The sequence below is a fragment of the Trichoderma aggressivum genome (genome assembly GCF_033847375.1).
Source record: "Trichoderma aggressivum f. europaeum strain CBS 100526 chromosome Unknown scaffold_077, whole genome shotgun sequence".
NCBI classification, from domain to species: domain Eukaryota; kingdom Fungi; phylum Ascomycota; class Sordariomycetes; order Hypocreales; family Hypocreaceae; genus Trichoderma; species Trichoderma aggressivum.
Window position 1 is genome coordinate 39852 of NW_026946443.1, and position 27573 is coordinate 67424.

Below are 27573 nucleotides of genomic sequence, written 5' to 3' on the forward strand. Positions count from 1 at the left end.
GCCCGTCGTTCGTATCTTCGGGGGCTCTAGGAATTATCCGTCGGATCTCGACCAAGTTCATATGTGCATGGCGAGAGCCACAGGTCTTGGTGTGCCGCAAGATTCACAAGATCTGATCGAAGGGGGCGGTTCCCCGAGTCTTGTTGCATAAACCATGGCGGCCCTCTTTCGGCGGCGATCGTTGCTGATGGAGAGGAACCTGCTTACGAGTCAGCCCATTATTAGTCGCGCATTCTGTTTCGAGAAGACGTCTCCACTAACCTTGAGTAGTTGGATCTAGGGTCATTACGGGCCGGATCGAAGATCGTAGATGGCTTGGCTTGGGGTCGGCAGATGCGACGCGTTTGCCGAGGAGGGTGTCGTTACCTGACGCGGTGCATCCTCATCTGCCCAAACCCAAAGGCACGACGCCTCGTGGAGGATCGTTTGGATCGCGTTCTTGGGAGATTTGTGCATGCTGAGCATAAATATTACTGGGCGGTTGTGCAAGATATTACTAAGACCGAAGGGCTGGGCATATTTGCTTTTGATAGGATTACGTCTCAGGTTTGCGCCATCTTAACCCAACAATGCAAAGGGTGTTCCAAACAAGCTGAATGATTGGCTTTGCGGCTTGAAATGATGGCAATACTACTGCAAAGTGAGTCTCAAGCGAAATTTCGCATGGTAATACAAGACGATGGGGCGTAATATTCAACTCTGGATGATCAGCCTCATGGCAAATACTGCGCCTGCATGTCGAGCACTGTCATTTTAATATTACCTTGCCGCGCTAGGCCAGGTGTCAGCCACTTGACTCTCTTCAGCTCTTAATACTATTTAATGGTTCCTCCAGCATCGCCCTGTCAAAGACACTCTCTCTTCCTTCCAGCCCCTCTTCAGCTCTGCCGGCTTCAAGTCTCGCATCTACCTCTCTCCTGGCTTAACCCTCCGAGAGGGGAATACGCGTTCAGGAAAGGTGTAGAATTACCATAGCAACGGCATTTAGCCGCTTCTTTGATGATTATCATCAGCCAAAGCCACCTATCTTGGGTTCCTGTAAAGGCATTATTGCCTGGTATTGGGTACTGGATCTGTGCCCAAGCAGTGTTTTCCCTTGCTAATAGTTTCAAGTTGTCTTGACTCTTAGATTCTCTGAGATCTTGATTGACATTGTTCATTTTTTGTTCACCTTGTACGCGGCACGACAGTTTCTCCCGCCACAAACGCCCGCTGAGCTTTGAAAATCGCAAATCGACCACCCACCGCTTGGTAAGCTTACGATTTCCAAGCAGTTGTTCTCAAGAAATCAGCTTCTTTCATCACCAAACTATTTTCTCCTACTAAATTTATTTCTCTTGACACACTTAGCCACTCATTCAACTTCCGTCAACAGAGCAAGCAAGCCATGCCTCGAAAGGCAACAGCAAGAACATCAAACAAGGCAAGGACGAGGTCCGGACGCACATCATCACGCAGACCTCCCATACCCGGCCCGTCACATGAAAACCTAGTTGGCCGTCCGATGGTGCGGTATCTCTTGAGTGCATACTCTAGAGAACAGATCAACAGGATGCTTGACCAAGAATCTCGCTCTCTATCCCAGTCATCGCCGTCTCAGTCAGGTAAGTGCCATTTCTGTGCCGCAGGGAGCCATCTCTTCTCCCATCACGTCTTGAAAATTCATCTCATGAGATGAAGCGGCTAATGATTTTTACTAGAGGAAGATGACGAAGCATCCATGCTACTCGAACCCGAACCACAGGGTGCATCCTCTAATCTACCTCTTCAGAGTGCGATTTCGTCTTCGTCTTCAGGCATATCTACCAATGAAATTTCCAAAACCAGCATAGCTGCGACCTCAGACACCCCTGTCCCTCAGGAAAGGGAAACCCAAACAGTCCTACCAACGCAGCCGACCCCGACACCCACGAGCCAGCTGGTTCACGCTGTTGAGAATCGAAAAGTATCAGCTGTGAGACAGAAAGAATTCGCCTGCGGCTGCTGTGCCGAAGAAGACGTTTCTCTAGAATCCGCACAAGCAGACGACTTGGGGCGTCATATGGATGACACGCATCACTCATTGGCTGGTCCCAGCTATATGAACTTATCCACCGGCGCCTATCAGCAGCAGCAGCCCTTTGGCTACGACCATCCAATGCAATACATGTTCAATACGGGGACCATGCAGCCCCAACAGCAGCAACATAATGTAGCCGATTGGTCGGATCCAATGCAGTGGACCAACTTTGATGGTGAAGACAACAAACGTTTGATGTAGTACATTGAGCGAGGCATACGATTGTGTTCACGATATTCAACGGTGGATATTTGTCTTCGTTCTCTTGCTTTTGATTCTTTTTCTATTCTGTCTACTTTTGATCCTACTTCTGTTCCGAGTTTGGCCAGACTTTTACTTTTGGCCATTCTATGCATTCTGAACGCTCTGCGATCTATTGTTCTGTTTCTATTCTTTGTTTCCGTCAACATCTTTCTGTCCATCTTCTTCAATGTTGTCTTTATCTTCTTGCAGGAATTTGAAATGCTCCATGGGATATGATCGTAAGGCTATCAATCTACATATATCTATAGCAACTAATTTGACACCTTCCTTCCTCGTTCAGCCACAGAGCGCCGGTGCTCCTCTCGATATTTAGTGAATGATCCCCATTCCAAATCCTCCGCGTTGCTCTCTTCCCATGGGCTCTCCACCTCCAACCTTTTGAGCAATTCTATGCACTTCTCGTTCCTTGGAACGATGCTATAAGGGAATTCCTGTGGGTGGTCAATTAAGCCTGGTGTGTGTTTGAGCACTGCCTCAACCGGCTTCCCGTTCTCGTCGACTACATGGGTTATCTTAAACACTGCCAGAGTCTGCGACACGGTTATGAACAGATTCTCCTGTGCAAAGAACCGACCCGGGCAGATTCTTCGTCCATAACCAAACATGCCTGTGGGATCTGGCTCGTTTCGGGGCGCCAAGTAACGATCAGGATCGAAAGCCATCGGGTTCACGTAGGTCTTGGGGTCATGCAAGAACCACCAGTTGCTTGCAACAGTATATGAGGCCTTTGGAATACGGTAGCCTCGGAAAATAATTTCTTCGTCGTTCTTGTGCGCGGTATTCACGGGCGCAACTGTAAACCAACGGAGCATCTCCTTCATGAAGGCACTGATGTAAGGTAGATTGGGTCGGTCTTCGTAAGTTGGGAGACGATCGGTGCCGACAACTCGGTCGAGTTCCTCTTGAGCCTTTTCCTGAACTTCTGGATGATGAATCATAGCCAAGACGAATGCCATGATAGCGGCAACTGTGGTGTCCGCACCTCCGGTAAACAACATCTGGGCAGTTCGGACGATGGCCTCTTTGGTGTCTTCCTCTGGCTCCATATTCTTTCCCTTGCTGTGCGTTTGAATAAGCTCTGAGACGTAGGATGGTTGATACGTGCCATTCTCCATTTGCTTCCCGACATGATTGTACGGGATGTAGGCAGACGCGTCGGTTAGAGCTAGCCATTCGCGGGCGACGCGCTTGAAGCCAGCACCTGGCATCCAGTCGGGCAGCCGCTTGAGCGCAGGAAAAATCTCGACGGGTTTTTTAAAGGGTAGCATCGCGCGAGAGGCGTTTTCCATGACATCGTTGATAATTCTCACCAAAGGGTCCGCGCCGAACGGCTCAACATTATAACCGTAGACGATTTTGAGGATAGTGGCGGCAGCTTCACTATGGTTGAAGTTAGTAGATGGGTCAGAGGTGCAAAGAGTTTGCCCATATTCGCACTTGAGCTAAGCAATCCTTAGTACATATGTAGATGATTGACATACGTTTTGATGTGTTGGAATAAATTTTCTGGATCCTTGAAAATTCGCATGAGAAAGCGCTTGGACTCGATCTCTTGAACACCATTAAAGCGGGAGACAAGGGCCGTTGTTCCAAATTGGTGATGAAGAAACTTGCGGTGCTGGCGAAACAAATCGGTATAATCCATAAAGGCCCAGCATCGTGCCATATCCGCACATGTTGGCAAACTCAAACTGTGGGCGTGAAGAAGTCTTTGCTGAATTCTTTTCCAGGTATTCGACGGCAGCCTCCTTGTCCTGGATGATGACCAGTGTCCTGCCCAGCAGGGTAATGGAGCTGACAGGGCCATATTTTTCTTTAAATGGAAGCCAGTGTCGGAATCCGGTGTTCCTGGAGGCGGGAGATCTCTAATGTTGCCAACAATCGGAAGAGGTTTTGGGCCGGGAGGCAAAGGAAATTTGGGCTTGTTGCGGAAGAATAGCTGGTGTAGGAGGAAGACTATCAGGACAATGGCGACCTGACCTACGACTAGGCTTGCCATCTTGTTTAGTTATCCAATATCAGGGTAAACAATGCACTCCGTATTAGACGCAGTAAAGACGAGCGGCGACAACCTTTCTGCTGAATCCTAAGCTAGGTTATATAGGTAGTTCAGGTTACACCCGAGACGAACAGCTTTCGAGTGGCCTCATCTCCACAGCACCACCCTTGTGTTCCTCGTGGATCAATTACGGTTTAGCCAGTCTTTTCACTCAACTATGATGAAATCGACCTATATAAATGGGTGTGTGGAACAATAAGCCGGCCTTTCGAGACCCTAGCCCTCGTATGGTAGGATACATAGTGGCGAAGGAGGTGCTTGTAGGAGAGACAACTTCCAATAGGCTGCTTGAAATTCGTATATGCGACCAATTATCGTCTACTTTCAGATCCTTGGTTTCTTGCAAATGAGATTTTCTATTACTTGGCAACACTCTTTGAAACGACTGTCGAGTAGAACAGACCGAGGGGAAGCAAGGGGAGACTTGTTAGAGGCCTTGCTGAACGGAGTGATGGGAATACGAGACATAAGCGTAGCAATGAAACATACTTTCTCGGATCCCGCTTTGTCCGCATCTCCACAGCAGCCCGTGAGCTTCGGAACTCAGAATCCGTTGCTATGCCCAAAAGGCGCGGGGGAAAACTGCGGCCAGCATTGACCGATATGGAGCGTGATGGGGAGCAGAAGGATGAATTACGCACGCTGGGTGTATCACCAGTTCCAGTTTTACGGAAAGTGATGCTCAGACAAATGTATCAACCGTAACTAAAGATTCTCGACTGGAAATTGGATCAGTGTTGAAGCTGTTGTCATATATGCACCTATCTGTAGGGTATGTTTTCTTCCGAGCCCATGTCTGAGGCTTCAACACAACACCAGCGAAGGGAAACGACCAACAAAACAATTCCAAAGTTCAAATCTTCAATTAATGCGCCGCGCAATCGTGGATATATAGATGTAAGCACAGAAAGCCAACTACGCTTCAAGAATGGTGTCGAGACAGGCACATAAACCAGCGGAGCCAGAATGTCCGCCTACTGCCGCCTCATCCACTCTATGATCGACAGTAGTGTCATCATGACCATGGCATCGAAATCGCGCCCCCTGTCGACATTAATCTGGAGCCATCCCGTCTTGTCGAATGTAAACATGGCGACAACCTCGCCCCGCTCGTCAATGAGCTTTCTATTTCGCAGCCTTGCGTGGTGAAACTTTTTGCCTTGGACGCCGACGTCGTGGGTGCGTTTCCAGATGAACTCTTCGCGCTGGCCTTTGCCCGTCTCGCAAATGGTGCCATCGCTTGCGAGAGAGACGGAAATCTTGCGTTCACAGCCGCCTATCTTGGGCTTGATGAAGTCTTCCCAAATGATAGACTCGGGGTCTGCGGGATCGCCGAATCCAATCTTGAAATGCCGTGAGAACTTTGGCATGTGGCACACGACTAGAACCGGCGCGGTCTTGTCGGGTCCGTCGAGTAGCGCGAGATCTGGAGTGCCACCCCGGGGAAACGGCGAGTTCTTGACCTTGTAAAGGGTCTCCTCGCCCTCTGGGATGATCTGATAGTCGTGCTTGAAGACTGGCTTCGTGATTTGAAACACCCGCGACATTCTTTCTTTCTTTCGTTCTCTCTCGTGGGACTATGGAACTTGGTATGCGATAAAATAAAATGCTGCGAGTGCCGCTGGAATGGCAAATTGATATCGAGGCTGGGGGTTCCTTTTGTATGCCGTGCTGTAGCTGAGGCTGAACATGCCTATTCGTTTCACGATGGCTTGGGCAGGCATCTTGGGACGGCTAGTGACCAACAAAGTGAGCCGCGGCGCCGCCTGGATTTCTCGTACTCATCGCATTGCTCGCTAGTTCCAAGTCAACCCGCAGGTTCGGTGCACTCATGCGGTAACGGCCGCAAGCTAGGAGGATTTAGTGCGAGGCAAATGGTTTGGTTAGCTAGAGGCTGGCCTGGGCCACGCGAGATTCGGCCCTGAGCAGGTGATGAACCGCCAGGGAATAAATGTTCCGACTATTTCCAAGGAGCTTGTTTGGGGGGTTGCTGTGTTCGAACCATGTAGACTCTGGCGCGTACCATACCGAGTTGTTTTGTGGATGGAAACAACGGTCGAGGTCTGGGTAGATTTGAAGCTGCGATTCTGGATCGCCCAGCTCCAGTCCGTACTGGGCACCAAAGCGTTGGAACTGCACGCTGGAAAGCCGTTGAAGGAACCCACCGAGAATCAAATGATGTTATACCTAATCACCAAGTTAGGATGTTGAATAAGGGGTGCTTGATGTAGCAAGTTAATATGAGCATAATGATATAGCTTGCTCATCTCTTTTCCCGTGCATGACTATGCGTAGCAGACCTGGTCGAGGACATCAACGCACTGACAAAGATGGCAAAGAAATATCGACCTTGGGATTACAGCATGGTAGAGGCAGCGCGTTCATCACCATCCGCCGAATGTACAAAGCAGTGGACAGCTATGATAGTTGCAATTTCTTCTATATTTTCAAGAGCCCTATCGTCGTTTTCTCCTGGCTCAATTCTGCTTGAACATGTCTTCAACTGCTTCATGTAATGCCCATGTACAAATCTTACATCTATCTTCACATCTTACAGGGACTCCTGCAGAGGAAAGATCACCAAGGAACCGTCTGCCTCTTGTGAATCCAACGTGAATACTGGCCACCAAACCTCGATGCCTACACGACACACGCTTCCAACGCGCTGAATCGGCCGTTTCCCCGTAATAAACGGTCCCTCGAGTCTCCATCCTCCATCCAAGACGCGATGCTTCACCCGGAGCTGCAGCTTCGCCGCTTTCCGGGCGATTCTGCCGGTCCACTGCACTCACCGCTCTCCACCTACTATTTATTCTTCGCCCGCTCCCGAGAAAGCGAAGCTTCTCTTTTCCTCTTTTCTTCTTTAGCTCTCTTTGCCTTTTGGCTTAGATCAAGTGTAGTATCTGTTCTTTTCAGTTTAATCTCTGAAAGGTCTCTAAGGAGACCAATCGTGATTATTCTTATTTTTGATCTTTGAGCAGCTTCCTCTGTGCTTGCGCATGATTCTGCTCACAGTGTCCCTGGTATTACACTGCCTCCAGGCGACGCGACTCTTTTCATTACTTGCTGGGGCTTGCCCTAGCAGTGAAGAAGAGATTTTCCTTCCATCCTAGGCAGAGCAGAATTGCGTTGGTGTTGAGCGAGAGAAGGGGAATGTTTGCGCGATGCCGCAGTCTTGTGGTGTTTGGTAGAGAAGGACTGAACAGAGGGCTGCTCAATACGTTTGATATTTTTGCACGCGATCATGATCTTGCCAGCATGTATTCTACAGCCATCTAACGCTACAGTCTGTCTTTATTTAGTATGTAGAGGTCGTGATGCTCAGTCGACCTCCATCCGTCAGCAGCACGCTTCCATCCACGTATCCTCCCGCCTTGCTCGTCAAAAACAGCATTGCGCCGGCAAACTCGTCTTCCGTGCCCATCCTCCCCAGCGGAATAAAAGTCCCCGGCAAACTGCCCTCCTCTCGAACCTCTTGGGTAGAAGCTTTGATGTCTCGCTCAGTCATTTCGCTCGGGTACAGCCCTGGCGCGATCGAGTTGACTCTGATCTTGTGCGGTGCCAACAGAGTTGCGAGTTGCTTGCTTAGCTGTGCTGCTGCCGCTTTGCTGCTGCCATAGGCAAATCCAGCTTTGGGCAGACGTGCATAGGTCGCAACAGAAGCTGTGACGATGACTTGAGATTTTTGGGGGACCACCGCTTTCTTGTTTCCCTCGTCGAGGAGATCCAAGAAGGCGAGGGCAGTGTAGAAAACAGCCGTGACGTGGACGTGAAAAGACTGCGTAAACTCTTCCATGCTGTGCTCCCAAAGTCCCTCTTGAATCGCCTTGAGATCGAGAGTGTTGGCATTCTTTATGATGTCTGAACTGTCAGCCGTGATGACTCCGCTGTTGGCGAAGACGACGTCGCAGTAACCCAGCTCTCCGCGAACACGATCGGCAGCTGCTTTCAAAGAGTCCTTGGAGGTGACATCGCAGACAATGGGTCGGATGGCCTCTGGCTTTGGACATGTATCTCTCGTGGCGGCCAGGGAGTCTTCTCGTCGCCCAAGGACATAGACGGCCTTGGCTCCGTTGACGGCGAGGGCATGGGCTGTGATTCTGCCTAGACCAGAGCCTCCACCGGTGATGACAGCAACAAGGCCATCGACTCGGAAGAGAGACTCGACGCTGTAGGGACTTGGATTCGCGCTCATGATTTCTGGTGGGAGAAGGAGGCTTTCTAGATGGAATTTGCTATGACTGTGGGAACTACTAGGTTAGGCACTCTACAACTTTCATCCGCTCTCCTTGGACACCAAGAGATTGCAGAATGGCCCACTCGGGAAGATGACAGACGTGGATCTGCCTCTGAATATTACGCTCAACTATGAGAAGAGAGCAACTCTGTGGAGATGGTTTCGTTTTCCAGCAATAGCGTGGACACGAAATAGCCGGTGCTGACAACCAAGCCAGGAAACCAAGCACAACAAAAAGTCGAGGTTCCCGCCCATGTCCGGTTCGCTTATGGACTACTGGCAAAAAGGAGCGCTGAGCTGAGTCTTCCAGGGCGCTGTCTCAGCGCAGCTAGGGGATAAAGACTGACTGTTGTGGCCGATCCTCAGTGGACGATGGGCGCTGAGACGGTTCGCTATCAGCTTCAGCTAAGCGAGGGAGACGGCTCGATACGATCAATACTGCCTACTCGTGTACTTGGACCGAGCAAAATCTGCATCACCTTGCGACTACACACGTCCTGAACTGGAATTCATCGAAATTGTGTTGATGTCTCACCATCCATCTTTGCATTTCAGGTCTCGTTATCGATGTTGCCGTATCTGGAACCGGTCTCTCGACACCTCATTTAGCTCCATTCCAACAGCCTCGGCCAGCATGTCATGCATGAACAGCACTGCAAAAACACGCACAATCGATGGCGTGTCGCCCCTTGCTTGATAGGATAGCAACCGTCAATTCGATCTAGCCTGGCTATGGGGCGTCGGATTGGACGTGGGATCCTCCTATTGGTGGCTGATATCGCCAGTCAAGGGGCCTAAAGAGGCGAAATCACATGTGAAACTCAATGGGCACCAAGTTGGGAAATCAACATTGGCCGTGTTATGGATGACTGCATGTGCTGCTTGCTCTCTAATAACCGGCTTGATTCTCCCTGCAGCGTCGAGTATGACCGGCCCGAAGCGAAGCGGTGTCTAGACATGTCGATATCCAACAACTTGCATCGTCCAAGCATTTGAATTGGCCTGTCGAATCTCAATCGCAACCTCAATGGCCACAGACGCTGTCGCGGCCTCTAGGCAGGCCCAGTACAAACAAGGACCAACGCTTCTCCCATCACCTGTTGCTCAAGCCGTGAGCCTTGCCGCTCGATCTACATCGCTTGCCATACGCATTGGGTCAGTGGTCAGCAATGCAAGTCTTGACGCTGCGAGACTCACTACCCTCGGCGGCCTCGAGCTGGCCCGCGGGCTGATTGAAGGTGTAATCAGCCGGGCTGCCAAAGATACTCTCGAACAATCACGAACCGAGCTGGCAATTCAAGACACAGAGACGGTTCTGGAGCGCAGCCTTGAAAACCTGCATTACGCTGTCACTCAGGCTGTGTTCTGGACGTCCGTCAGCTTCCGCCTCACAGGCACAACAATTTCCACCGCTTCCGCAGGATCGCAACTTCTCCTGTCGTCATTGGACCAGCTCTTCGGCTCAACAGACTCTTCTCGGGCCGTTGCCAGCATCATCACGCTTGTTCGGCGTGAATTTGAAAATCCTGCAACAGGCCTCCAAGGGGAAAGAGTTGGCGTCGTTGATCTGACCCTTGCGCTCAGCACGCTGGCCTATCTACAGCGAGCATGTCGCAAGACCACTCAGGAGGAACGCCGAAGGCAGTCATACGAAGAAATCATTTGGGATGTTGTTGTCTTGGAAGATGGAGACAGGGTTGATGTTGATGAAAAAGTGTTTAGCGAGATCCGTGGAGGCTACAACGCCCAAGACAAAGACGACATTCCATCATCACCGCCCAGCAGCCCCTGGACTGGAGCAGAGGACGATGAAGCTGTTGTGTCTCGTCTCAAAAGCCAAATCATAGCCTCTCTGTCTCCAAGTACAACGGTATCCGTCTCCAACTCGGTGTCTTCGGTCCAGACAATTACGGTTGACGTTCATGGATCTCGGCTCCTTTCGTTGCCAACACCTCCAGGGGCCGAAATCGTAGAAACAAAATCCATTACCACGGGAAGCCACCTATCATACTCATCCTCGGATCAACAAGACCAATCTTCAACATCATACTACAGAGTGGTATACAAAATACACCGCAACAAGAAGGGAACATCGTCTTTTAGAGGCGAGGAGGATTCCAAAGACGAGGCCATCGAAGTGGTAACCGACCACCAGAGCTGCAGCAGCAGCGAAGAAACTCTCGCTCCAGGAACACCTACGATAACCATCCCTGACGGCCCATCCCCTCCTGCATCACCTACCATGCTGCCCTCTTCTGCTTTTACACTGCAGTCAAGGCCATCTTCATCGACTGAGGCAAAAAGGCGCCATAAAACACAGGCTCATGATTTCTCAAAACCAACAAAATCGAGTTCTCGCAAACACAATTCCGACTCTGCCAAGGCTGTTGCCTCTCGAGCTGCGGTCCCTTCAAAAGAGCCGATATATCTCGAAGACTTGGAGGCCATGGCAAACCAAAAGAGGCAACGCACACCAGCCCACAGTTCAAAATCGCATGATTCCCATAGAAAGAGTCATACAAATAGAAAAAGTGAAGCGGTGGTATCCTCCAGGTCGTCGGATAAAAAGACGGGCTTGAGACACGTTCTACGAGGAAGCGGTCCATCCATCTCAACAATCTGGAATAAGGAATCGAGTCCGATGGACTACATAAGTGCCCACGAGAAACCAAAGCTTCACATCAAATCTCCCCATAGAGATGCAGCAAAGGATTTGCGGGCAGGATCCCCAACCAGCGATTTGGTACCAAGATCGCCCACTGAACACCATAGTGTCTACCTTGCTCCGCCGGGCCATCGCCGGAATCGGTCGTATGCCACTAGCATATACAGCGTTGGAACCAATGACTCTCAGTCGTCTTTGGTGTTATCTTCCTATTATCAGAAGAGCGCTTACAACACGGCTGACGCTCTCCATGCTCTTCGACAAGAAGGCTTTGTCGATGGAACCTTTCCTGAGGGTCACCTCCTCCCTAACATTACCCGATATATGCGGTTCTCCTCTGCGTGCTATGGCTCCAACTTCCTCAGGCTTACCGGCGTGACGAACGAGACGCCAAAGCTTGGTGTCTGGGACGGAGTTCACCACGATGTTCGGCATTTCGTTCATCATACCGAATCGCAGTCGGACAATATCCTTCTCGCTTCATTTGTCGACCCCAACGGAGGCAGTGATGCCACTGGTGCGACTGAATCTGGTGTCCCCTTGGTCCACTACATCTCGCTTGACCATGCAGCCAAGGCAGTTGTTCTTGCTTGCAGAGGAACGTTAGGATTCGAAGACGTCTTGGCTGATCTAACCTGCGACTATGATAGGCTTGTATGGAGAGGCAAAGGCTACAGAGTACACAAGGGAATCCATGCTTCTGCTAGGAGACTGCTATACGGTGGTGACGGTCGCGTTCTGTTGACCCTTAAAGAAGCTCTACGTGAATTCCCCGACTATGGACTTGTGCTCTGCGGGCATTCACTGGGAGCTGGTGTCACATCTTTATTGGGTATCATGCTGTCTGAGCCTAATCCCATCGGACCTGGTTTCGTCACATCCGCCGAGCCGTATACACTCAGGCCCCCGCCAAATGAAGCTCTTGTCAACGTGAAACTGAGCGACATTCGACCTCCATCTGGCCGTCGCATACATGTATATGCGTATGGTCCTCCCGCCGTCATGTCGTCATCTCTTCGCAAAATCACCCGCGGCCTCATCACTACCGTCGTGCATGGCAATGATCTGGTTCCTCATCTGTCCTTGGGTTTGCTGCACGACTTTCAAGGAGTCTCTCTGGCATTCAAGCATGACGAGAACAATACCAAGTCTGAGATTCGCCAGCGCATCTGGAATACACTCCAAGACAATGTCTCAGAGAGGTGGTACTCTTATCGCAGTGCGAGCAAAGTTGCCAGTAGCGGAGGCGTCAGCGACGAAGAGAGATGGATGCTTCCCGCGCTGGAGAATATGAGGACGAGCATGAAAGGGAAGAAGCTTCTTCCACCGGGCGAGGTGTTTACCATTGAGACGCAGCGAGTACTGAGGAGGGATGCATTCCTTCTGCTGGATGAGGAGCATATCGGGCGGCCTGCCCAGAGGATTGTACTCAAATATGTAAAGGATGTAGAGGGTCGGTTTGGAGAGCTGCGGTTTGGAACGAGCATGTTGACTGATCACAGCCCGGCAAAGTATGAAGATGCTCTGAACAAGTTGAGAGTTGGAGTCTCGGCATGAGATTTATGAAGTTCAAAATGAGGTTGGGGAATTTGATTTCAAGGCTCTACTTGTTGTGTTGGTATCACAGTGCTATAAACATGATTCCATTTTATTAAATAGTTGGATATTACAATACTCGGACCGTTACCACCCAACCGCCCCCTTCTGTGTTAAATTCGTTGCTGTATCCTCGCCGCTCGTTGGGCGAGCCCGTGGAGCCTATCCCGGACACCGCCGTAGAAACAGTCAGTAGGACCAAATTTGACTATCTCGGAATGAGATCGTGCTATAGGCCATATATGATCATTATCATTCTCCCATGAACGGCAATGGACTGCAGAAGATTTAGTAACAAGAACTTTTGGAGGGCCGATCATGCGCCATCGCCCATTCTGATCCTATTCATATTTAATGTGAATGTACATAAACCATGCGGAGTAAGCTATTATACCTGTTGTGCGGTGGGTGACTCTGCTGTTTCGTAGAAGCATACGATTTCTCTGTCTCCCTGTCTGCCTAAGACAGGATGAAACTCCTCTTGGAGCTGGTCCAAAACTGGGGACATCGTTCCAATAGACTTAACCAGAGGAAAATTAGGGCCGTCGTCGACCATTGGGATGAGTGACTCAATATCCATGCCGCTGTGAGGGACACCGAAGAAGACGATCCCATAGATCGCCCGGAAAAGCTTCTGATCTTCCTGGCTACATGACTTTGATAGAGTGATCAACGTCTACAAGGTTGGTTAGATAGATAGGCAACTATAGTGTAATATTATTTTGTTTACCTTCTTGACGATTAATCCTCCCAAGCTATGACCCATAAGAATGATCGGCCTTGTCCTTGGAGCTTGAATTAGAGCAAGGAGGTTTGAATGAAGCGCAGTCGACAAATCATCTATATCTTGCACACTTCTGCTCTTGTAAACATTTGATTTGTGACCGTAGATCATGACTCGTGTCATTGGACGATGGCTATGTGTATTGATGAGGTCAGACGGAAGCGCGTCTTGCAGCCACATGTAATTGCCGTCTTTATCTTTGAAGGATCCGTAGGCGTGCCCTCCAAGTCCAGACACCGCGATGACACTATTTTGCGGTTAACGTGGGAAGACCTCTCAGAAGTGGCATGCGTACTCAATATCATGGTCCTCAACAGGAGGTGAAAATAGAGTCGTAATGCCGAGAAAACCCCCATCCAGTCTGAGGGGAAGATTGGAAACAGCCAGCTTACTCTCGTCTGTTTCTGGTAACGGAATATACCAAGGCTTTGCGGCTTGCACTGGAGATGGAGGGTTCAGAAAATTTATCGTAGCAGTTTTAAAGTGGCCATCTATCTCAGCTGCGAGAGATTTGACCACAGGCTGTGAAGCAGATTCATGAAGTTCGATGTGGCGCTGCAGTTGATCCATGTCCCAATTCAGCGGTATACCTCGAATCCGGAATGTAGAACCACCTTTTGGTGTTCTCAGAGACTGAGACTGAGGAACTGAACCATTATTAAGAGATGAGGCCATGGCGAGAGGAGACAATTTAGCCAAAGTGAAATATTACAATGTTACCAATGAGATATTGTAGAGGGAAGTTGTGATATGGAGTTGCGATTGAGAATCTCAACGACGAAGCATGCAATTATACGAGTCTATATATGTCATTTCTAAAACCCCATTTTCCGTGATCTATACCTGAATAGATCATCTCAACAAGTTGTTACTTCGTACTAGCGATTTAGAAGTGTTTCAGTTGGTGAGCGGTAAGAGACTAATGCATGCGGAAAGAGCATGAAACCACTAGATAGTATTATTTTGATCGTATTTCTCGTGATATTCCATCGGCGAATGCCTATTAAGCGCCATGGACCATGTCTATAATATTTCGGGGCATTTCTGGAGCTGGATGCCGTGATATCGCTGGTGCATTTGGCGCGGCCCCGCTCCCAATGCATCTGGTCGAGACTGGGGTCGGCGGCTATTTTCGCGTTGCTGTGAGGCTGATATCTAAAAATAATAAACTCGAGTTTTCCTTGCGTAAACACTCGGGCAAAAAGGTCGTAGAGGAGATACCCTTTGCAATCGAGGCCAATGTGAAGATCCGGCAGAAAACGGAGTCCAGTCTAATTGGATCCAGGGGACTCGAAGCCTCTCATTTGGGTTGAAGCTCTTCGAACTTCCCAACTCTAAACGACAAGCCTGTCTTTCGAGTAAGCAAACCGCGCGCCGCTAAAGAGCACAGCTCCAGTCATAAGGACGGCACCACTGAAGATAATGCCTTGGGAGTAGCCGCCATATCTATCGATCAGGGCTCCAGTGATTGGAGTGCCTCCCAAGGCACCAAATCCGATGAGAAATGTGGCCATTCCTATGTATGTTCCGATCTGCAAATGCGTTAGATTGTATGATTTTGGGTTGCTGAATGTCAATTGGGACTTACCTTGCTGGGGTGATCTGCCGTATGTGAAATGGTCGTATACATGAGGCCGATAATGATGCCACTTGTCGCGCCAAACAAAATGGCCAGCACGATAAGGCCTGCTGTCGAAGTGATCTTCAACCAGCAAAACATCAGTAATCCGGAGGCGTAACAGGCTACAGTGATGACATTAAACTGGCCGAGATACTTGGCAACGGAACCGGCAAACACCCGGCCCAAGAACGACCCTGCATTGATCAAAGCAAATAGATAGGATGCCAGACCTGGAGACATTCCGTGTAGTGAACCGTAGTCAGCGAGGTAGAAATACGGCGTCCAGAGTCCCAGAATGATCATGAATAAGGCTGCCACTTGGAGAGAGAAGGCGGGAATCTTGAACGCATCTGGCAAAACCAAAGCGCCCTTTCTCTTTAATGGTGTTGGCCGAATAGTAATTGATGCAATTGCCAACAAGAACAGAGTCAGGAAGCCACATATACGCTGGCCCCATGCGAAGCCGACCGAATTTTCTTGGAGGAGGTTTGTCATGATTACTGGGTAAATGATTCCCCCAAGGGGAGAGCCAGTGGTGGCAAAGGCCATCGCTATCGGTCGTCTCTTGAAGAAGTAGTGCCCAACAATGGAAATTGCTGGGGTAAATATGAGGCCGGCCGAAATGCCAATGAAGACTCCTTGACAGAGAATGAATTGATAGAGTTCAGTGCAAAGGCTGGTGAGCATCATGGCGACGACAAGGAGAATGGAGAATGGCCAGATGATGACCTGAAAGATGATGAGTGTTAGTCGTACTCGATAAGACTTCGTTATAGGTGAAGGGCTTCGTACCATTGCTCCATACCGGTCAGCGAGCGGGCCAGCGACCAAAGCCGCCGAGAACTGGGCAAAAGACTGAATAGCACCGATCCATGCTACATCAGACGGAGAGTGGCCGGATAAGAATGTCTTGAGATAGTATGTTTCGTAGACTCTGTCATTGGAGAGGAGTTGTGTTAGCTTTCATCCTGTTCAATATCGAACCACTGAGTACTCACCCAAAGGAATTAACATAGCCAAAGGATGCAAACGATGTACACCAGCATCCAAAGACAACCAACCATGCCCGCAAGCCTCCTTCTGGATATTCATGCGTATGGGCCTTTGTCTCGTTGGAACTCTCAACGACCTCCTCACCCCCTGAGAAGATTGCCGACTCGATCTCGGTGGTGCTACCCGAAGACATGGTAGCAAATGAAATGACTGGACACTAAGATTTAGAGTCCTTGGTCACAGGAGGGATGCCACACTACCCAGGATAGCCGATCGTAGATCTGCTTGAATCTCATTTATACTCAGGAGTTGTAGGTGTCTGAGCTTAAATATGGTCAAACACTGCCATTGTTGAACAGCATCATCTCCGAATCGCCGAGCTGACGGTCCACAAACGTGCTGCGCGGAGTCAACAGAAAAAGTCAACAGAAAATCCATTTTTTTTCTTATCTGATCCTCATAGCGCGTGCTCGATTTACGAGACATCTCCAGGCAGAGTTCTCGGTGTAAGGCAAATTGAAGCTCGATCGATAACGCCTCGTCTGGGAATAGCGCCGGAGAACGTGACGAGATTGTTTCCACAACTGGAGAGGGTGGAGAAGAGCTGATGACGGAGATGGTCGGTCATTGTGCAAGCCACCCAATCACGGCCCACCGGGAATGTATAGAATATCTCCTTGGAACCCTGGAACGGCGCTTTGGCAACCTTGATATGAAGATCAAGAAGAGAATTTGAAATCGACGACAGACTCTGCACCCGCCAAGATGACAGACGATCCGGAACGGGTGTGTCCGGCTCCGACAATAGCCGATGTCGGCAGTGAGAAGGGCACTGTCCGTTTGGACGCTCCAGCTGCAAGCTCCAGCTCCAATGCCGGGCATCAGGAGGGACGCGCAAGGAAGAAGCGCCTTCAGTTGAGCTGCGGTGAATGCAGAAGGAAAAAGGTAATGCGAACAAGATTCACCTTCTCAGAGGCGATGGTGTCTTTGATTTTCCTTTTCTGACGCAGAACACTCGACATTAGCTCTCTTGTGACAGAGGCCGACCTTGCCGCCGTTGCGTCAGAACGGGAAGAGCAGACCAGTGCGAATTCGAAACTAACCCGAGGCCTCTGTTGTTACCAATCAACCATGGCGCTCAGTTGGAGCAGATTAAATCCGACCAGGCCGAGCTTCAGAATCTTCGAGCTGAGATTTTTCAGCTGAGAGAACTGCTCTCGAAGCCTACTCCTCGGCAAGGCAGGGATCTCTTTACCGAAGATGTCAATGACGATGGGATTCCCAAAAGAAGTGAAGTCGATGCCAAGGACGTCATCGCCATCAGTCGGAATCCCATCAATACCAACGATGGCCCGCCTGATCCAAGAGAGAAATCCCCACGGGGATACTACAGGCGACATACCCTGCTGCGATTCTTCTCAGAGGTAAATTCCATGTCTGGTTCTATCTAAGCAGAAATCTTGGGTCGCTAATTTGATGCTGCAGATTCCGCAGTTGTTTCCGTTCATCAAGGAGATAGCTGATCAGTGGCTAAAGCCCTACGGAATCTACATCAAGAAGAACAAGGCCGGCAAGGATGATGGCTGGAGAATGAAGATGGCAGCCCAAGAGCAGCCATTGATCGAAAGTCTGTTACCACCAAAAGGTGACACGGATGTGCTAATCGCCATATACCTCGATCACTTTGAGCAGCTCCATCGCGTTGTTCACGTCCCAACCTTCAACAGGGAGTATATCAACTTTTGGACTCCTGGTAAGCCCCGGTACCCAACCATGGCAGCAATGATATTATCCATGATTACGGTGTCAATCTGTGCCTCTTCCCACCTTGTGGGTGCTACACCGGTCCCTGCCGCCTACAGGAACATGGCCGAGCAGTGGATTTCTTCAATCGATGACTGGTTGAGATTGCAAAGCACAAAACATCGCAAGCTTGTGCACTATCAAGTCGGCTGTTTAATGTACATTGCCAAACGGATGAACATTGTCGGAAAGAAGAGATTCTGGAAAGACACCGGCTATTTAGTACAAGACGCCATTATGGATGGGTTGAATCGCAGTCCTTCCATGGCAGATGCATTTTTCATAAGGGAGATGAAGAAACGCATCTGGTACACCATTCGCGAGCTGGAGCTCCAGAATTCTTTTGAATGTGGCCTGCCCACTCTTCTACACGGTGTTGAGTGCAATGTCTCAGCGCCCCTCAATCTCGCCGATGAAGATTTTAACGACACTACCAAGCAGGCTCCCATGTCAAGATCTTCTAATTACTATACAACGTCTTCTTACCAGTTCCATAGCTTCCGCAGCTGGGATCTACGCCTCGAGATATCACGACGATTATTCGGATCCGGATTCTTCAGGGCTCTAGGCTACGACGATGTTTTGCGCTACACTCATGATATCACAAAAGCGATCAATGACCTTCCCCCCTGGAACAGCAACGGAACTGACAACAAAAGTGATGCAAACCTTTTGTTGTCGTACACAATGCTGGAATTTCAGCTCAAGGAATGCCTTTTGGCCATTCACCGACCATACATCGACAGAGAAGGAGGCGGCTATCCACTTTCGGAGAACATTTGCTACCAGACATCACGAGAAATACTGATTTCTAGCGTCCGGCTCACGAACCTGGGGATCCAGAGCTTGGCACAACTGCGCGAAGATCTTGCACTTGCTTCACTGCATTTGACGCGCCTTACTCTATTACAACCAGAAGGTTAGTCTTTTCCATCCCGCTACGAGCCGTTTCTTTCGGAATATCATACTGAATTTCAAATAGGCTCCGGCAGCATCATCATGACCAATGCTCCCTCGACTGTCGATTTGCTAGAGCAATGCCTCCCCGTCATCGAAGACAAGTATCTGCGCTTCTCCGATCCATGGACCTTTTTCATCATGTGCACGGCCATCATGCTCATCAAGATACATCTGGGAAAGGAGTCTCGACAAAATGCAAAATCATCTTGTGCACGCAGGTTTCTGGACTTGTACTATAAGAATGTATGGATGCACCAGCCCGCTGATCTCGCTCAACAGCAGGCCATTACGCAAGACATTGTCAATCAAACAGCTGTAAGTTTCGCACCAGCAGCGTTTCTTCTCATCCCTCCCTTGTACCCGTCATTGTTGATTGTGAACACAAACTTACAGCCACGTCTCTCACAGGCTTCTAATGCCCACCCACCACCTCCTCCAGATGCAAGCGCTCTTCCTACTGCAGTGTGGCTCGACAGCAACTACCCCGATGTAAGGTTAAACTCTCGGTAATGAGTATGCCGGTGCTAATCTTCCGATAGGTTGGAAACGATCCTTTCGATCTCGCAGTTGAATTGAACGTGTGGGAGTCTGGATTTCCACTACCGGGTTTCCCGAACTGCTAAACACAAGCCGATGTCGCTGTATCGAGTTTCCGCAATGGAGATTCACGAATACGGTATGCGAGCCGAGCGCTGCATGTTGGAAATACCTAATGCAACTCTCTTGTTTATCCGCACGTATGATGCCGTTTAACTGCAGCGGGGGCGGCTGCTATTGGAGGTGTGACATCCACCTCGTTCGGTTGCACATGATGCTTCTCCGCACTCTTATGTCTATAATATATATGGATGAATTTGAACGATATTCTTCTCAATTTCATATCAGCTGAATCACAACGCGAACAAGAATTACCTGCGATATTTGTGCATTGCATTCGAAACTGTATCAATGGCATTAATCCAGCCGTTTTCCGTCTCTGGCAAAACGGCCATCATAACTGGCGCCGGCTCTGGTTTGTCTCTCGCTTGCCAACTTGGCGGCCAAACAACGAAACGATGCTTTGACTTACGTACGATTTCATCTTAGGTATTAATCTTGCTTTTGCGGAACTTCTCCTCTCGCGTAACTGCAATGTCGTCTTTGCCGACCTGGAGCTGCGTCCAGAGGCAAAAGACGTCATTTCCAAGTACCAGAGCGATGGAAGAAGCCAGGCTTCTTACATCCGGACAGACGTAACCTCGTGGTCCGACCTTTCTAAAATGTTTAGCTTTGCCCTGGAAACATATGGGGATTTCGACATTGTTTGCCCGGGAGCAGGAGTATACGAGCCTCACTGGTCCAATTTCTGGCATCCGCCCGGGTCCAGCGAAAGCAGGGATGCACTCGAGAAGGACCACTATGCGCTGCTAGATATCAACCTGACGCATCCTATTCGCGCAACCCAGATGGCAATATCACATTGGCTATATCCTCGACCGCCCGCTGAAGGATCCAAGCTCAAGAATGCTCCGGCAAAGGTATCGCTCAGCAACCCAAAGAGGGTTGTTCACATCTCTTCAGTTGCTGGGCAGATTCCTGTATTTAGAGCCCCGTTATACGGCGCATCCAAGTTTGGTATTTCTGGCTTCATTCGCTGCCTGGCACAGCTAGAGCCTCGATTCGGAGTGCGCGTTAATGGTGTCGCGCCTGGAGTTGTTCGCACACCTCTTTGGACGGAGCACCCAGAGAAGCTGATGAATGTCGACGCTGCCCAAGATGCGTGGGTGACTCCGCAAGAGGTGGCCCAAGCAATGCTGAAATGTATTGAAGAAAACGAGTACTCTGGGGGAACGATCTTGGAAGTCGGCGCAGGTCATACGAGGAAAGTAAAGGTGTACAATGACGCAGGCCCAGACTTTGATCCCGCCAAGGGCATCATCACCAGCAACAGTGCCCTTGGCGATGATGAAGTCGTCGACTGGCTGCATGAAGAAGCCATCTGGGGAGCTCACGACTAGGATCCTGAGCCGTCGCGTATTATGTGTTGATTACACATCTTTCTGTCGCCTAGGGTTCCTAGAAAGATGGAGTTTCAGCCTTGTGGGGAGTATGCAAGCAGACAAACAAGGCACATGGCGAACGTCTCCTGGGGCCATAACGAATGAGGAACTTGATAGTACAAGCATCTGGAATAAAGAGCAAATGCTCTATTCTGTTAGTGCAAGTGAGAAACTGTTCGGTTCAGCGTCACAAGCTCCACTCAACAAGATAGTGTGCATGATTCCAAACCCATGAACACCAAGCGCTTACAGCTGAACCAGGCCCCACGGGCTCTGCATATATTGCCCGCGATCCTAGAAATCAATTATGCCTCCTATCATGTGGGATTCCAGGTTCGCCCACCCTGGTCGTTGTATCTACGTGCTGATTCGCGACTAAATTTAGGGGCCTGTGGCGCAGAATACTGGGCGAACATGATGTAGCCTGGAATCAGGAGTTGAATTATTTGGCATGTGTTTTGAACTGCACCAGAAGGTTCCCTATGAGTCGCACCAAACATGAACGCCGACAGGCATAAATAGGTGGAACTGATCCCTCCTGAACGGAAAAACTTTTGCTTCATTGTGCTTGCTCCATTGATTCGGTCTTGCAAACCTAACTCGAATGACAACCCATCTGTTCACAACTTCACAACTCTCTTTGGTCTTTTGACTCCCTTCATACAACATAACGACTCTTTCCAACTCGACAACAATGGCTTCCATTATCCGCAAGCTCTTCCGGCGCAAGAAGCAGCCCCCGCTGGTCTGTGCCGTGAATCTAGATGCCGATGGAAACCCTGTTGGCGAGCATCCCGACCATGTGCACACGGATGCTTGCTTTATCAACTTTGAGCCTCTTGCCATTGCGGAGCTATTCCAGTCGCAGTCATGCCAGTCATGTCCTCCAGCTCTTCCTGGTATCCATGCCGCTACTGCAGACCCTAACGTGCTCCTCCTGAGCTATCCCGTCACCCTCTTTGACCACACGGGGTGGAAGGATACCTTCTCAAGCCTCACCAACGACGCCCGCCAGCGTGCATACGCCAAACGCTGGGCTCGCACGAGCTTGTTCACCCCTCAGGTCATAGTCAACGGCGTTGCCGACGGCAGTGGCCGGACCAAGGAAGAGATTCAGCAAATCATCCAGCAGGGCAGAGACATCCAGAAGGCCCGCGACTGGCACATCTACATAGACGCAAACGATACCGAAGTCCGCGTCGACACCGACAAGCAGGAGGCAAACCCACACGAAGTCTCCCTCGTCGTCTACGCCAACACCGACCAGACCGTCAAGGTCGGCAAGGGAGTCAACAAGGGCAAGAAGATTAACCACCGCAATATCGTGACCTCAATCACAAAGATTGGCGACTGGGTTGGCGGAAACGCAACTTGGTATCTGCCCACGCCGCGAAGCGCCTTGGCACCTGATCAGGGCGCGGCCATCATCATCACGGACGGTGGCCTTGGAGGGCCGATTGTTGCAGCGGCCAAGATTTAGAGATGGACATGTCGAGGATAGAAGTGTATGTAGTTTGAGATACCAGAAGAGCTAAACGCCCTTATTTGTATTCGTTTCTACCTTAATGCAAGATGATTTTTAGCCCCTAGTATTGCGTCGGAGCTTTTTGCTTTCCTTCGGGACGGCCTGTGAGTTCGTGAATGACTACTGCATAGTGCTGCAGGCGTACCGAGTATCCGGTCCGCTTGCATCCAGATTTGTCATGTATACGAACTGAACTGGTCCAAGGCGATCCGTGAAAGGAAGTTGAGAACGGTGGTGCAGAGTTCGTCAATTGCGCCATTGGTTTCAGGTAACAGTTCAGTGACCTCCTAGAAGTCGTGCAAGTACATTTGAATGTTGGAAACATTGACTGCTTTACAAGATGAACGTTGGTTTGTACCTTGGATTGCCGCAAAGCTATGATTGTAGCTGGTGGCCATCGTGAAGTTGTCTACAATACCGAGCATCAACAACTACGGGACAACAGCCCACAACACCGCCCAATAGTCCGCAATTCTCCGCAAATCTAGCACCTATTGCCGATCAGCATGAAAAGTTCCAAGCTATCGATTCATGAGCAGACTCCAGAAGTTGTGATACGAGTACCTACTAGTGAGTTGTCCCCATTGTTGTGATAGTAGACGAAGTCTTCAGGGGTTTCGTGGAACAACGGGCTCCTCCGCTACACAAGTGCTTATTTCTTTGCACTTATTCATCTATTACTCAGGATTTGTAACTATTGATCCGCGGGAAATGAAACAGAAACAACTCCATGAATGAGAACTACTAGTCGCAGGTTTGCAAGAGTGTTTTCTGAATGAATCTCGACAAGAGCTTGTTCTTCTCCGACCTACAACAGAGCTATACGCGACCTGTAACTGACACGCCTTGCCGAGGCCAATAGACTCATCATCTTTGATCCAATGTGGAATATGGAGTACGATGTGAGCAAAGTCCCCGTAACACCAAGATAGTTGCTTCTAAGCGAGCAAGCGGGTTTAACGAGGACCGCGTCGGCTCATGATGTGGTGAGCTATCCCCTGCTGCTTACGTTGACTAGGTCACCTTTTGCCCTATCCGGCATTACATGCGTCAACGTGTGTGTATATTCTCGAGCGAAGCCTTCATCTCCGCGGCCGGCGATCCACTGTATCCACTCCTTCATGAGGGAAAAGTGGTGGTGAATCAGAATTTCCCAAACTGCTTTAGACTAGAGAGCTGCTAGTAGTAGTGGCTCAGGCGGTCTATATCATCTCGATAGTGTATCCTTGACTCTTTGTAAACTCCAAGAAATCATCCTCTTCGAGATTATGTGTGTTTCCCGTGAATGCCTCTCCTATATACGTCCCTTGAATGTCAAAGTTGCTCGTTGAGAACGCGCCCACTCGAATATACCGGCCTCTCTTCTTCGTTCTTTGAAGTACCAAGCCTCTCATGTCCCTTCGACTTTTAAAGGAGCGATAGGCAACGTACAGCAAGAATAATCTGGGAGCACCGCCCCCGTCGTCTGCCGCGGGCTTATCCCAAGCCATTTCGATGCTGGCAGCTTCAACGCCCTGCTCAACTTTGCACATCTGGCCTCGAACACGTAGCCAACAACTTGTGACTCCATCGAATTGACTAGCAGATCTTCGCTGAATACCGCCCACCTCCACCACTGCTATGTTCGGGTGTAGGTTGTTCATGTCGGCTGACTCAACGGCACACGTCAAGGCAGCCCATGACCATGTTGGTGCGATTTGTTCCTGTTCCGTATTTTGCAACGCCATCGATGGGGTTTCTATCTGGGGGATCCTGCGCCAGACTAGAGCCAGCGGGAGATGCGACATCCATATGCCTGCGACGTATTCATCTGGCGACTGCAAACTGACGATGGAATACCTTTCAGCAAGGGCGGATATTGCAAGTAGCCGATCTCCGACGAAGCTCAAAGATGTCGCAGAATATTGGCGCACGACATCGTACCAAAGAGCCTTCATCGTATCATCTGGTAAAGCAGCTGAAGAAGAGGCACTCAATATGCCTCTCATATCGCCAGCGGAGGCCGGATCTATAGGCTCCCCCTCGGGTCGGATATCCGATGCCAAGAGAGAATTGCATTCCCAGAATACCTGATGTCTAGTGAAATGAAGCACTCTGGGTGACAATATTCGCTCTTGCAAGACCCATCCTCGCCTGTTCAATTCACCTTGGTCTGATTCGACCAGCACTTTATTGTGGAAAGCAACTAGATCAAGCCTTTGATTGGCTTCAGGAAGATGCACACTAAACTGACATGAAGAAGTCTTCAAGACGTCTCTGCTGAATATTAGCCCGTCAGCTCCGCTCGTGGAATCAGTAGCCGATATGTTGAGCGAGGAGTTGTAATAAATTTCCCCCATTAGAGCAATCTCTTTTGCCTTCTCGGAGTCGTCATCTTGCATGATGCACATCGAGTCTATCCAGAGATGTCGAATTCCCAGACACCTGGTGACGTACATTGCATGCCTGAAGAGCTTTGCGTTGGAAGATTCGAGTAGCTCTGGGGAGATGTTGCTGTTCAAAAGAGTCGGCGCCGTCTTTGCGTTGAGTATAATGCTTGGTGAGTTGCCCCATCGGTGACTCAGTGTCATGTATCGTGTATCGAGTGGAAGAGATTTGGTGGAAATTATTCGTACAGGTGGTGCTTCATCGATAACCAATGATTGGAATTCCTTGCGTGTGAGCGTGCTGCCAGAGTCAATGTGAGGTGGCTGATCTGGCATCACATCTACCAGTCTTAGCGGCAGCTGTCTCTTTATCGGAGGTCTTGCACATTGTCTGTGGGTAGTTGTGGTCGAGATGCATTTCTGCATCCAAGCTTGAACTGTTTGTAGAGCTTCAAAAGACCAAGTATTTGGAGTATGATGCAAGCTCACGGCTGCTTTGGCACCTGGAGCAAGTAAGTCTCTACCCCTATTTTGGTCTTGGAGAGAGTGATCCCATACTGATCTGAATCCGTAGATCTTGGATAAAGTCATACTTGCGTATTTGAAAGCCAAGATCAAGCAGCTGATTGTCTTTGTCTCCCCACATCACCCATTGGATAGGGCTATGGGGATCATAAGCATCCAAGATGTGAGGGAAGACGTGGGCTATTAGTGAACACATGTGGCACGATTTTGCATTATTGTTTGCAATGAGTAGTGAGTGGTGTTCCTCGGTGAACTCTATCGCAACATCATCTGATATGTTGCCATCTTCTGACTCGGAAGTGAGGAGAAGGGCTGCATGCTCAAAGAGTCCTCGGCAATGCCCGCACACCTGGTTCAAGGATGATATCATGGCTTGGTTGTGGGAGATACAATTATCGGGCCTTTCTATTGTTGATTGGATGAGAATGTGAGCAGAACAATGTGCCGGTTCCTCTTGAGTAGGGCTGGCGGGCGCCGTTTTATTGTTCCGGTTCATTGAATCTCACCAACCCCGCAGAGAGCTCGAAGGATTCGTATTATCCGCAGCTACAATATGCCCTTTGAATAGCATCAATAGAATTTTTATAATCAGCTCCTTTGACTCTTGTTTCCTCCATTTCACCTTTATCCATGTTGCCACTATATAGGTGCAATGCATATCCCCGACTGCGATTCTTGACGACAACCTACATCCTACATCTCCAACTTACAGCACAAGCCTCAGCCGCCTTTTCCATATGATACACGAGAAAAGATTACGATGGATGCAATTCACCGCATCAGATTCCACTGCATGGGATCTCTTGCATCTCACCTACAGAGACATCACGAGCAGCACATCTACGAGGCCTGCAGCGGCTCTTCTCCTCCTGAATCCATCCAGCTTGGGACCTCGAAAGCCCAAATCGAGATTCTTCAAAGGGGGTGCACGATCCTTGTACCGAAGAATTCTATGCAGTTATACGTGATAAGCGCTTCTACTACCGGGGACACGGTTTCTTATAGCGCGGTGCTCGATTCCTGTAATGAGTTGCAGGCCCCCAAACTTGAACCAAACCCAGAGCCAGAGCTGGGAGAATTGCAGTCTCATCAAGCCGAAAGTCAACCATTGCGACTTCGAGATGTGAGAAAATTATCACCAGTGTCACCAGGTTTTGCAGCTTGGATCACGAATCTGGTGTTGCAACCCTCTGATGCTGCCACATTCTGGATGGGATTTGGGTTTATCACGGCAGAGTTGGGCACTGCCAGTTCGCTTTTGACCACCTCATCAGGGTTATTTCACTTGATCATGGTGTCTGTTGAGCTCAACCATCGCCAATTCGGATGCCTAACCCTGAGTTGGTGTTTTGATCCAAGTTTTTGGTGTTTTCATCCCTCAAAATCTCCAGCTCGAGACACGATCCGAACCAAACTTGGTCAGTTTGGGCCTCGTCAGTTCAAGTTTGGTGCCTCCATCAAGGCGATTTGCTCTCATCTTGGATATTTTCGGCGCTGCTCAGGACCAAGACTATCACCAACTGGAGGTTGTCGGGCTCTTCCTTGGTGTTTTCATCCCTCAAAATCCTCAATGCGAGACACGATCTGAACCAAGCATGGTCGGTTTGGACCTGATCAGCTCGAGTTTGGTGTCTTCATCGAGGCGATTTGCCCTCATCCTGGATATTTTCGACGCCGTTCTGGACCAAAATTATCGCCAACTAAGGTTATTGAGCTCCTTCTTGGTGTTTTCAACACCTCTTTCGTGCGATTGAGTCCAAGATTTCGGGTTGCCAACCACCAAAATTATCGCCAACTGGAGGTCATCAGCACTTCTTTGGTGTTTTCAACTCGCTTGCTTTTGCCATTGAGTCTGGATTTTCGAGTTATCAACTACCAAAATTATCGCCAACCGGATTCTCTTGGTGTTTTCAACTCTCTTTTCCTGCCGTTGAGGCCAAATCTTCGGGCTGTCAACTCGATTTTGGAGTCTTGATCAAGGCGATTTGGCTCCATCTCGACTCCTGGTGCAGCCAAATTTCACCAAACTATCACCAACTCCAGCCTTCCCAGCTGCGTCTTTGGTGTTTTCATCCAA

The 27573-nt window shown here is 49.6% G+C and overlaps 10 protein-coding genes across 10 annotated transcripts; 4 read left to right on the forward strand and 6 right to left on the reverse strand.

Moving 5' to 3' along the window:
• Nucleotides 1–1552: 1552 nt before the first annotated feature.
• Triagg1_10581 (uncharacterized protein) lies at nucleotides 1553–2260 on the forward strand (the record flags this gene model as incomplete). The annotated part of the gene is made up of 2 exons (XM_062894668.1): nucleotides 1553–1604; nucleotides 1701–2260. 2 exons carry the CDS (start codon nucleotides 1553–1555, stop codon nucleotides 2258–2260), a joined length of 612 nt encoding a protein of 203 aa, XP_062750458.1.
• Nucleotides 2261–2574: 314 nt separating this feature from the next.
• On the reverse strand, nucleotides 2575–4322 carry Triagg1_10582 (uncharacterized protein; the record flags this gene model as incomplete). The annotated part of the gene is made up of 2 exons (XM_062894669.1): nucleotides 2575–3703; nucleotides 3805–4322. 2 exons carry the CDS (start codon nucleotides 4320–4322, stop codon nucleotides 2575–2577), a joined length of 1647 nt encoding a protein of 548 aa, XP_062750459.1.
• A 1034-nt stretch (nucleotides 4323–5356) lies between these two features.
• On the reverse strand, nucleotides 5357–5929 carry Triagg1_10583 (uncharacterized protein; the record flags this gene model as incomplete). The annotated part of the gene is made up of 1 exon (XM_062894670.1): nucleotides 5357–5929. One exon carries the CDS (start codon nucleotides 5927–5929, stop codon nucleotides 5357–5359), a length of 573 nt encoding a protein of 190 aa, XP_062750460.1.
• A 1751-nt stretch (nucleotides 5930–7680) lies between these two features.
• Nucleotides 7681–8577, reverse strand: Triagg1_10584 (uncharacterized protein; the record flags this gene model as incomplete). Its single annotated transcript, XM_062894671.1, has 1 exon — nucleotides 7681–8577. One exon carries the CDS (start codon nucleotides 8575–8577, stop codon nucleotides 7681–7683), a length of 897 nt encoding a protein of 298 aa, XP_062750461.1.
• A 1069-nt stretch (nucleotides 8578–9646) lies between these two features.
• Triagg1_10585 (uncharacterized protein) lies at nucleotides 9647–12841 on the forward strand (the record flags this gene model as incomplete). Its single annotated transcript, XM_062894672.1, has 1 exon — nucleotides 9647–12841. One exon carries the CDS (start codon nucleotides 9647–9649, stop codon nucleotides 12839–12841), a length of 3195 nt encoding a protein of 1064 aa, XP_062750462.1.
• A 427-nt stretch (nucleotides 12842–13268) lies between these two features.
• On the reverse strand, nucleotides 13269–14339 carry Triagg1_10586 (uncharacterized protein; the record flags this gene model as incomplete). The annotated part of the gene is made up of 3 exons (XM_062894673.1): nucleotides 13269–13556; nucleotides 13611–13911; nucleotides 13960–14339. 3 exons carry the CDS (start codon nucleotides 14337–14339, stop codon nucleotides 13269–13271), a joined length of 969 nt encoding a protein of 322 aa, XP_062750463.1.
• A 659-nt stretch (nucleotides 14340–14998) lies between these two features.
• On the reverse strand, nucleotides 14999–16471 carry Triagg1_10587 (uncharacterized protein; the record flags this gene model as incomplete). Its single annotated transcript, XM_062894675.1, has 4 exons — nucleotides 14999–15196; nucleotides 15253–16014; nucleotides 16078–16219; nucleotides 16284–16471. 4 exons carry the CDS (start codon nucleotides 16469–16471, stop codon nucleotides 14999–15001), a joined length of 1290 nt encoding a protein of 429 aa, XP_062750464.1.
• Nucleotides 16472–17043: 572 nt separating this feature from the next.
• On the forward strand, nucleotides 17044–21038 carry Triagg1_10588 (transcriptional regulator family: Fungal Specific TF; the record flags this gene model as incomplete). Its single annotated transcript, XM_062894676.1, has 8 exons — nucleotides 17044–17223; nucleotides 17421–17702; nucleotides 17764–19000; nucleotides 19064–19356; nucleotides 19435–19530; nucleotides 19581–19619; nucleotides 19672–19717; nucleotides 20128–21038. 8 exons carry the CDS (start codon nucleotides 17044–17046, stop codon nucleotides 21036–21038), a joined length of 3084 nt encoding a protein of 1027 aa, XP_062750465.1.
• A 736-nt stretch (nucleotides 21039–21774) lies between these two features.
• Nucleotides 21775–22560, forward strand: Triagg1_10589 (uncharacterized protein; the record flags this gene model as incomplete). Its single annotated transcript, XM_062894677.1, has 1 exon — nucleotides 21775–22560. One exon carries the CDS (start codon nucleotides 21775–21777, stop codon nucleotides 22558–22560), a length of 786 nt encoding a protein of 261 aa, XP_062750466.1.
• Nucleotides 22561–23807: 1247 nt separating this feature from the next.
• Triagg1_10590 (uncharacterized protein) lies at nucleotides 23808–25175 on the reverse strand (the record flags this gene model as incomplete). The annotated part of the gene is made up of 1 exon (XM_062894678.1): nucleotides 23808–25175. One exon carries the CDS (start codon nucleotides 25173–25175, stop codon nucleotides 23808–23810), a length of 1368 nt encoding a protein of 455 aa, XP_062750467.1.
• Nucleotides 25176–27573: the final 2398 nt, after the last annotated feature.